Below are 11,163 nucleotides of genomic sequence, written 5' to 3' on the forward strand. Positions count from 1 at the left end.
GTCTAAAAGAGCTGCTCTTGCAGACCTACTAGGCACCAAGGCGCAGGGGGCGCTGGTCCGCTCTCGCTTCCAGAGCGCAGCACTGATGGACGCACCATCTAGTTTCTTTTTTAGCCTGGAGAAGAGGAACGGGCAGAGCAGGTTTATCCACGCCCTGAGATCAGACACAGGACAGGAGCTCAGGAGGCCGGAGGAGATCCGGACGAGAGCCGTGGACTTTTACACGGAGCTGTACAGAAGTGAGTACGAGGAGCAAAAATAACTGGTTTACTCCTTTTGCGGGAATCTGTCCAGGGTCCCGGAAGATGTCAGTGCGGTGCTGGGGGAACCTCTGACCCTGCAGGATCTTTCCACGGCCCTGCAGAGCATGAAGGGGGGTAAGGCCCCTGGCATCGACAGGATTCCTGCGGAGTTTTACAAAGAGTTCTGGGAGGAGTTACGGGGGGACCTTTTAATGGTTTTTAATGAAGTTTTTAAAGATAAGTTATTGCCAGTCAGCTGCAGGAGGGCAGTCATCACTCTCCTACCCAAGAGAGGAGACCTGCAGGAGATCAAGAACTGGCGTGCTGTGTCCCTTCTGTGCACGGACTATAAAATCCTGTCGAGGGCGCTGGCCAACAGGCTGAGGGAGGTGATGGACCTAGTAGTCCATCAGGACCAAACGTACTGTGTGCCTGGTAGGTCCATTCTGGACAATGTGTCCAAAATTCGGGATATTTTGGACGTCTCTAGTTCTCTGGGCATTGAAACTGGGCTCATTTCGCTAGACCAGGAAAAGGCGTTTGACCGGGTTGAGCACCCTTACCTCTAGAAAACTCTGGAGGCTTTTGGCCTCAGCCCTGGTCTGATAGCCATGATCCAGGTTTTGTACCAGGACATCGAGAGTATACTGAAGATTAATGGAGGGCTGAGCGGCCCTTTTAAAGTGCGTAGAGGGGTGAGACAGGGCTGCTCCCTCTCAGGGATGTTGTACTCTCTGGCCATAGAACCATTGCTGTGTCAGTTAAGGACGAACATCGAGGAGGTGTTTCTAAACGGTCTTGAGAGAAGCCACATTTTATCAGCCAATGCGGACGACGTCATTGTTTTAATAAAGAAACAGGACGAAATCAGCAAACTGGAGGGGATCGTCAGGGACTTTGGGCTGCTATCAGCAGCGAAAGTCAACTGGGGCAAAAGCGAAGCGCTGGCTGTGGGCGGATGGAGGGGGGGACTTTTAAAACTGCCAGGAGGCTTACGTGGCGAAGGGATGGGTTTAAGTATTTGGGAGTGTTTTTAGGGAGTGAAAGCATGGTGGGGAAGAATTGGGAAGGACTGTTAGGAAAGATACAGGGCAAGCTAAGAAAATGGAGGTGGGCACTGCCACAGCTGTCCTACAGGGGCAGGACGCTCATTATTAACAACCTGGTGGCCTCACAGCTGGTGGCCTGTGTCCAACCACCAGACCTGCTAGTAAAAAAGATACAGGCCGAGCTGATGGATTTCTTTTGGGGGCGGAATTTCCACTGGGTCAGGAAGGAAAGGGTCTTTCTGCCTAAAGAGGAAGGGGGGCACAGTGTGGTGGACATCAAAAGCAGAGTGGCAACTTTCAGGTTACAGTTTGTGCAAAAGTTTCTAACGGGGTACTTTAACGTTTGGAAGGACGTGGCGGGCTTGGTCTTAAAGAGGACTGGGAGGATGGGACTTGACCGCTCGTTGTTTTTAATGGACACGAGTCTTCTAAACAAGTCGGGCTTAGCCCGTTTTTATCAGGAGCTTTTTAAAGCATGGGGGTTATTTAAGAACAGGAAAAGGGAGGCCGCAGATTCCCTCCACTGGCTCCTGGAGGAGCCGGTGATCGGAGGAGCCAGGCTGGATGTGCAGGACGGGGCCACTCCAGGACTGAGGAGTATCCTGAGGGAGGCGGGGGTCCTGACCCTGAGGCAGGTGGTGGCGGCGGCGGGGAGCGACCTGCAGGACGGCGAGGCCATGGCGGAGCGGCTGGGGGTGAGGTCCACCAGGATCGTACACCTGGTGCTCAAGAGGTGGAGGGAGACGCTCACGGAGGAGCAGCTGGCCCTGCTGAAGGAGTACGGCGAAGGCGCGGAGGAGCCGAACCCGGAGGAGCTGCTGCACAGGGCACTTTATGCAGAACTGGACCTGCACGCAGCCAGCGGGAAGGCCTTTTACAAAGAGTGTGTGGTTGTTTTAAACAGGAAGGGACTGGAGGGGCGGCAGGACACTGTCTGGAGGGGACGGCTCCAGATGGGGGGACAGGAGGAGCCGTGTTGGAGGAGTTTTTACAAAGCTCCCTCCAAGAAAAGGACGGGGGACCTCCAATGGAGGGTCCTACATGGAGCCATAGCTGTCAACAGCTTTGTTTCTGTTTTTAATCCCACGGTCGCAAATGAATGTCCATTCTGCAAACTGCCAGAGTCCGTGTTTCACTGTTTTGCAGAGTGTGACAGACTCTTAGAGCTTTTTAGTCTTTTAAAGGAAAGTTTTAAGCTCTTTAAGGAGGAGTGGTCCAGAAACTTTTTTATTTTTGGGGGTAGATACTACAGGGCCAACGCAGAGAAATGGCGACTGCTTAATTTTCTAGTAGGGGAAGCGAAGATGGCCATCTACCTCAAGAGGAGGAACAAACTGAGGGGAAAGGAGAGTGTTTTAGGAAGAGTGTTTGTAGCGTTGGTCAGGGCCAGAGTCTTGATTGATTTTAACTTTCACAGACTGATGAAGAGTCTGGACGTCTTCATCAAGCTGTGGTGTTTTAACGACGCCATCTGTTCCCTGGTGGAGGACGACCTGTGCTTCCAGTCTGTTTTTAACGTGTAGGACTCTGTTAGTGAACCAAGTGTGTTTGTTGTATTGTCTGTAACTGTGAACTAGAGAAAATGTTAAAATAAAGATGCTTTAAAAATCAAAAAAAATCTCTCCTCTCTCTCTGTCTCTCTCTCCCCTCTCTCTGTCTCTCTCCCCTCTCTCTCTTTCTGTCTCTTTCTCCTCTCTCTCTCTATCTCTCTTTCTGTCTCTCTCTCTCTCTCTCTCTGTTTGTCTCTCTCTCTCTGTCTGTCTGTCTCTCTCCTCCCTCTCTCTCTCTCTGTCGGTCTCTCTCCTCTCTCTGTCTGTCTCTCTCCTCTCTCTCTCTGTCTGTCTGTCTCTCTCTCCTCTCTCTCTCTCTCTCTCTCTCTGTCTGTCTCTCGCCTCCCTCTCTCTCTCTCTGTTTGTCTCTCTCTCTCTGTCTGTCTGTCTCTCTCCTCTCTCTCTCTGTCTCTCTCACATTATCAAAGCATAACAAGACATAATTATTTTGTTACACAAGGAAAACACATTAAGACAATAATGAAAAAATAATAATAATAAAGAGTAGTAACAACACCGATGAAGAGGGAACAATATTTAACAACAACAACAATAATTAGTGAAATAAACAATAAAAAAACAACATGACTGTGGTGGATGTGGTGGCTTGAGCAGCCACACCTGATGCTGACGAGCACCAGGTTTAAAACTCCGTCCACACACTCAGTCAGGATGGAGCCCTGAGTCATGACGTGTTCCATCTGCTCCTGGCTAATTCCATCTCGCCTCATCTCTACAGTAAACTGGTGTTTTCAACCCCCCGTCGCCTGTGTCTCTGTGGCAGTCTCACCACCCAAGTGGCTCCCATCTTGACTGAGTGTGTGGACGAGGTTTTAACCCCAGGTGTGGCTGCTCAAGCCACCACCTCCACCACACTGACAAAAATAAAACAAATGAAGTAGAAGAACAGGTAAACACATAAAGGTGTGTGGTGTCCCTCCTTTTCTGACAGCACATGGCTTGGCTCGTATTTAAATTGATGGTATATTTTAAAATCGTATTAGATTTAGTGTTGCAGTCATCTCTGATGTCCTGATATTTGTGGCAGCTTGTGAGGAAGTGCCTCCTCGGCTGCAGTGGGAGCACAGCCTGGCTCTCTGGGTTGCCAGGTCTGACGGTGGCGGCCCTTTTCCACGGCCAGACTGTGTTCACTGAGTCTGTACATCTTCAAGGTTTATCTTATTTACCGTGGTCAAATATTCTGCCGTGGTGTACTGTGTGTTTAGGGCCAAATAGCATTGAAGCTTATTTTGGCTTTTCCGTAGTTTCTTTCCAATATGTTTTATATTTCACTTTGTGTTGATTGATGCTCTTCTCATACTGTGCTGTATTGCTGTTCAGTTCGGTGTTACTGTATTGCTGTGCAGTACTGTTGTATCCTGTACTGTATACCTCCACACACACTATATTCACATGCACTTTACTGCACATATCTGTATATACAAATAACCTATCCCATATACATAACTCTATTCCCTTCACTTATATAATGTACCACCACTCTGCTTTACCCTTTTGAGTCCTATTTTATATTATTCTATTCACTATCTGCATTATGTTTTAGGAATGTAGTTTCAGGTAGTCAGTTAGCTAGAAATTAGGTTAGCTATTATGTTTGGTTTTAGAACTTATTGTGCATAATCTCCGGGTGCGTAGCAAAGACATTTCACTGCATATATGTATCAAAGTATGTTTATGTGACAAAATAAAACCTCTTGAGTCTTGAATCTTCTCTATGTTCATCTTTTTGTTTTAGGGCTTTATAATGATAGGAGAGGGGGTTGTGAGTTTTTCGGTGTTTTTAGAATTGAATTGCTCTTTTCAATATAAATCTTTAGTGGGTATGGGCCTAATTCTTCCCTGCATGTGTTGTTTGGGGTTTTCCTCTGGACATGGAGGATGCTCTTACAGAATTCTGCATGCAGTGTTTCTATTTGGTGTTTGTTCCATTTTACAAAATGTGGGTTTGAAGGAGTCTCTCTCTCTCCAGGTGTAATCACATCCAGGTCTGATTCCCTGGACCGTGAAACCAGGAGCCAGTATGTGCTGGTGGTCCAGGCCCAGGACTTGCTTGGCCTCCCCGCAGGCCACACGGCCACCACCTCTGTCACCATCACCATCATTGACATCAACGACAACATCGCCTCCTTCACCAGACGTAAGGACTAGAGTACAAACTGAACATGACTTCATGGTATTCAATAAAGACCATTTGAGAAGTGGATTCAGGGCCATCCAGGGACAGTATTAATGATATTGGAACTGAGGTGTTTGTGCTGCACTTTCTATTTCTACTTGAACACAATGTATTGATGTAAGTGATGTTTGCATGTAGAAGAACTATCAGCTAATTTAATTATGCTTATTCTTATTTACATAATATTTAACACATATTGATATATGCGACAACTATAGGGTGTTTAAATGAAAACTCTGCTTCAAACTTGTTTAACTGATTGACAGATCAATGTCTTTGTGGACTTTCTGTGGTTAGAACAGCAGTGGAAGTCACAGATTTCACACCTCCCTGTGTTCCCCTTCCACAGAGACGTACGGGTTTCAGGTCCCAGAAAACCAGAAGCTGAATGAGACGATAGGTACTCTGACGCTGGAGGACAGACACCAGATCCAGAACAAAGACCCCGTCTTCACCATCACGCCGACCTTTAACAACATGTTTCAAGTCAAACTCAGCCCAGTCAAAGATGGGGACCTCATGCTCAGACAGGTGAGGTCAGCGGCAGGGAAGCTCAAAGCCATGAGGGCTGTCTTTGGATAGGAATGAAAGAATGAGATCAAGATGAAACAAACACACATTTGTTTAAATATAAGCAGCAACATCCACCTGTAGGAACTCTTTCTTCAAACCTTCTTCACCTGCTGGTATCTCCCCACAACCAGTCCATAGGGCATCCTGGATTTCTATTGGTCCATTGGAATAGTGAGTTTTCTGATAATGTACAAGAATTTGGGAAAGTTATCGAAAGCTTTCTCAGTCTATCAGCATCAGTTTCGCATTAAAAATTGATGAAATAACCTCCAAGTGGTGCTGTTTTTTTGGAGGGTTACAGTCATCTATTTATAATCCCCACCCTCCCACTCAAGGTCCTGGACTATGAGACAAGGAGCAGCTACAGTTTCACTGTGCATGTGTGGAAGAACAACCTGGAGACCCCTGCTGATAATGCAGACACTGCCATCACCAGCGCCCAGGTGAGCTATCACAGGAATACAGACACATGTAAAGTCAATGTGATTTCTACAGGTACAGTCTCAAATGGTTTTCCAGGCCCACATTCAAAAGACAATTTGACTCACACTGGTTTTCAGCCTTTAAAAATAAGAACAGTTTCCAGTCTGTGTCTTCTCAACAGACATGTATTTACAATGTTGAAACCTTATTGTAACTGAATTCTCTGCTGTTTTGAGACTGTGCCCATTTCATTTTTCTCTTGGTAGAGATGATGCTATAGGGGCGTGGTCTCCAGCTCTGTGCTATACCATTATCTTCACTGTGGTGATGCTCTTAGTCCTGGTCAGTGGAATCAAGGTGAAGATGGCCGTGTGTGTTTACAATAACAGGAAACGGTCATCGCCACTTTGTTGTCAACTGCAAACTAATAATTATGGAGAGTAGTTTGTTGACAAAAGTAAATCTCAACCGTTGGTGAGGTCACTGGAATGAGGTCTTGCAGTATAGAAATTGGAGCGTTGGTATTAGATACGGTCAATGGACGGCATCTGATATTACACTCTTTCTAGTCGATGGGACCAAAGTGCTTCACTAATTTGTCTAACCACACCTGATATGTGTGACGTAGTATGTACGTGTGTATTGGTAAGAATAGCTCTTCTGCAAAATCCCTCGTGAAATCAGGAGTGAAGTGTCGGATTGAAGATATTCTTCACATCCCTGTTTAATCATTAGTCTATTTGTGGTTGATAGCACTGAATCAACCTTAAAAGAGAAAATCATTCCCAACCTGCGATAGAGGAGCAGCTCATTGGCTGTAGACTGTGCTCACACAGGGACAGCTCTCAAGGTTTGATAAAACAAGCATAATGGAACAAAACATGCAAACTAAGCCAGCCAATCCTAAAAAATGTGATTCTAGGATTGAAGAATAAAGTGTTCAACAAAATATTTCAGTGGTATTGAACTGATTAAATTTGACAGGTGAACATCAAGGTAATAGATGTGGACGAGCCCCCCATGTTTACCAGGCCTATCTACAACTTTAGCGTGATGGAGGAAACCATGGAAACCAACATAGGGGCTGTGAGCGCCAAAGATCCTGACAAGGCCAGTAAGAGCATAAGGTAGGACACACATTATATAGTATTTATATATAAATATATTCTACACTTGAAATTATAGAGAGAAAGTTATTAATTAGTTGTAATCCCTCCTCCTCCTCTAGGTATTCAATAGAAGACAAGGACTGTCCGATTGGAGTGAACCCCATCACAGGTCAGCTGTTCACTCTGAGGAAGCTGGACAGAAAGCTGGAGGCCACACATATCTTCCAAGTCAGAGCTCAGGAGGAGCCAGACGGTACACACACACACACACACACACACACACACACACACACACACACACACACACACACACACACACACACACACACACACACACACACACACACAAGTTCAGTAAGTATTACAGTTTTCCTGGTTCTGTGAAACGCAGCACAAGTTACAAAAAGCAGCCTTCTGCTTGATGACTATAAGTCACCGTTTGTCATTGGTATAAGTCACCGTGATGCTTGTGGTAATACAACTCTACTCTCAGAGGCTGATATATGATGTCTCAGTGTCGGTTACTTAGACTGTGATAGGAGGTCTGTACGGTGCTGTAATGGGGTCCACTCTGTTCTCCCCTCGCTGTGGGCCGGCCGCTGTCCAGGGCCATGGGACTTGGTCAGGTTGCTCGCGGGTTGTGTCGTGTATTTTTAGCTATTCCAATTTGTAGAGGTTCTATAAAACACGTCTTTCTAATGTTACAAAATTACAAAATTCCCAATTTGTCAATTATAAATATTAGACCAGCAAACATGCAGGGTTGTTTAAAAGACAGGAGGATTGCACTGTGTAGACAGCATCCTGGTTGCTCCATAAGATGAGCAACCAGGCGACGGGTGACTGGGGGGAGCCCATGCTGTGTTCAAGTCAATTCGGAAAATCGTTGTGTATCAGAGAACCCGGGAAACTGTAAAACGCACCCAACATGACTGAACTGGACCCTGTGTCTTGCTGCCTGCAGCTATTTTTATTATTTATAATCTCCTTGGCATTTTTCCGGCTAAAAGTGTCTGGGATATGACAACCGCGGGACCCATGGACATGGTTGAGGTCTCGTTAGAACTGGGACATCGCAGATATCTCGTGGTTCAAGTTTCATGCACACGATCACATGCAGAGCAGCAATTAGTGAAAAAAAGATGAAATCTGACCAGAAGTAGCCGAATGTTCGTGCATCACAAACTTCAAGTCGGGTGGTGGAGCGAGATGAGTTTGTGGAGTGGATTTGTGACATCATCATCTAATTCATAATTTAATGTGCAGGTTGTGGTTACTAGCACACATTGTGTGTGTTCGTAGTGACTACAAACTCACTCAGTCACTACATAGTCACTACACTGTGTGACTACAAAGTGACCAAATCCACGCTGCACACAGGACACGGTCCAACTGGACATTCTCAATGGGAATCTGTACGTTCATAGTAAATAATATGATGAGATCACAAAGCGTCTTACTGTAATTCTCATCTTGCTCATTTTAGAAAGAGATGTTTGACCTGTCAGTTAACCAAGACTAACTCAATATTTTCGGGTCAAAGTTGTTCCACTTTTGGCTAATATTTGTTTGGGATGTGGATCGATGAAATATGGTTGAAATTTAAACCAGGAGATCATTTTAACATAGCAGTTTAAACGACACCTCAACCGTGTTTGTAGCTTATGCTGAAGTATGTGTTCCAGATAGTTTAGAATAATAAAACTCCGAATGTGGATGGATTTGAATGAAATTTCAACCACGATGTCTTTGTGACAGCACGGTTCAATTGTTTGCTTCGATTGTTATTATAAAAAGGTATAAAAACGGAGCGGTTGCATTTGTTGCATAGATGCCCATTGTGTCAAAGTGTTTTTTGCCCCTTTCCCACATGGGATGAAAGTCCTTAATCCACCGGCAATGTGAGCTGAATCCAAATGAAGCACAAATAGTGTGTTTTTACAAATGAGCGGGTGGACAGGGGTGAGAGTTTAGGATGGGTTGAAAATGATCCCACTGATTTCATAACGTTGGCTTTGGGTTATTGCGTCCGGGGACGGGGGCCCTGTCAGCGGATGGAAGCAAGACCGTGCGGGAGGACCGTGGAGACGGGGAGTGAAGCGCTGGTCTAAAAACGATTCTGCTGCCTTGTCTCGAGTGATATTACCTCTCGTGCGAGCATTATGTTATGTATCCGTAACAGTCATCTACGTGGGAACAAACTTCATACGGAACTTTTCTGTAAAGGAGGCCGATGTGGGAATGACTACCTACTGCCTCGGCCGGATCATTGTTTATCCAGCCATGATACAGATTCCATGTGGGAAAGGGGCTTTAGACTGTGTGACAATCCATGTGATGGTTCCTCCTCTTCAGGGTTGGAGTCCTTTGTCAAGGTAAACATTCTGGTTCAGGACGTCAATGATAACGCACCAGAACTCGTTTGGGACAAGGTCTTTGTCTGTGAGAATGACACGGCGGGAACGGTAAGATATGCATGATGTCACTAAGCAAGAGGCCTGGCTAGTCAGGTGTTGCTGTCTTTTCTTACAGTGTCTTGGATTTTGTCCCAACCTGGTTTTAAAACCTTTCATTTTACATCACTGCTGTCACATGGCAACATGGCAGCATGTTCAGGGACAGTAACTTTGTTCATAGTGGAGTCAATGCAGGTGGTTGATTTCGACTTCCTAGAAAATGTAGATACATAGATAGATGCTTTTTTGAAACTGAGTCTGTCTCTGCTTCTCAGGTAATCGGAAGGTTAAACGCCACTGACAAAGATGACCAGATTCCATTCTTTAGTTTCTCCCTCGTTCAACCTTCAACCACCTTCTCCATCACAACCAGTAAGTCCCTGTGGCGATTGGACAAATAGTTTATTCATCATTTGTTTTCCTTCAACACGGTAGTGACAAAAGAAGGAAGGAAAGAAAGAAAGAAAGAAAGAAAGAAAGAAAGAAATAAAGAAAGGCTTATGAAGGTTATAAAATCTACTATTTATTAAAAAACTCTTTGAAAGAAAATAGTCTCATAACAAGGAAGCAGTTTCCCAATCTCAAATGATGACTTGGACAACTTCCAGTCTGGATTTTGGCCACACCACAGCACTGAGACAGCTCTTATTAAGGTTCTTAATCACATTCGTCTAAATCAGGAGTGTCTAAACCTTTTCCACGAGGGCCAGAAAAGAAAACATGAAACCACCTGGGGGCCGCACTAAAATTTATACATATATATATATATATATATATATATATATATATATATATATATATGTGTGTGTGTTATTATATACTAGACTCAGAACTTCTCACAGTTTTACATTTATTATTATATCTAGAAAAAACAATTGTACTACATATACATGTACTCATCGAATTCAACACACATTCTGCATGAAGACGTGCACATTTTTAACATACACCTGTAAATTAACACGTGGAATTGAAAACCTCTCGCTGGGATACTTTGGTGACAATGCATCCCAGTAATCACATCTTGTTAAATTAGTACATTTTTATATATTTTTGACATTTTTGCCTTTATTTAACAGCACACTGTGGATTAACAGAAGAAGGGACAATGTGTGTTTCTATTTGGCGTGTACATTATAAATGTGCATGTTTTTATGTGCATGTGTCCTCGTTCTGTGTGTGCACGTTCCTTAGTTAAATCATACAGATTGAGTGCTGCCATCGTGTGGTCAAGATAAGAATCGCTGCCTTTAAAAATAACAGATTGAAGAAATTCTTGAATTGGTTCAAGTCTTATTTACAAGACAGGGACATCTGGTCTCCTTTGGAAACTCTGTGTCCAAACAAACCAACATCATGTATGGAGTTCCCCACAGTTCAGTCCTTGGGCCTTTTCTATTCAACCTTTACATGCAGCCATTAACCCCCTGGGGTGTGGGGGTAGGGGGGTTTGAGCAGCCACCTATCTTGGGTCTAGGTCATTGGGTCAAGGATCAGTGTGGCTGTTCGCCTGTTACTCGTCAGAGTAATCAACGAGTAACAGGTCAAACCCCCTTTCCCCACA

At 44.7% G+C, this 11,163-nt stretch overlaps 1 protein-coding gene across 1 annotated transcript in view; it reads left to right on the forward strand.

Moving 5' to 3' along the window:
* Positions 1–11,163, forward strand: part of LOC307229001 (cadherin-5-like) — a gene marked incomplete at both ends in the record, with an annotated part of 28,189 nt that overhangs the window by 10,319 nt on the left and 6,707 nt on the right. Inside the window, 7 exons of the mRNA XM_079998874.1 lie at positions 4,832–4,999; positions 5,388–5,569; positions 5,947–6,054; positions 7,019–7,161; positions 7,263–7,396; positions 9,499–9,608; positions 9,875–9,971. Of these exons, the coding sequence (XP_079855000.1) occupies positions 4,832–4,999; positions 5,388–5,569; positions 5,947–6,054; positions 7,019–7,161; positions 7,263–7,396; positions 9,499–9,608; positions 9,875–9,971 (942 nt within the window). The remainder of the gene's footprint in view (positions 1–4,831; positions 5,000–5,387; positions 5,570–5,946; positions 6,055–7,018; positions 7,162–7,262; positions 7,397–9,498; positions 9,609–9,874; positions 9,972–11,163) is intronic.

Source organism: Zeus faber (genome assembly GCF_960531495.2).
Source record: "Zeus faber genome assembly, chromosome: 4".
Lineage (NCBI taxonomy): Eukaryota > Metazoa > Chordata > Actinopteri > Zeiformes > Zeidae > Zeus > Zeus faber.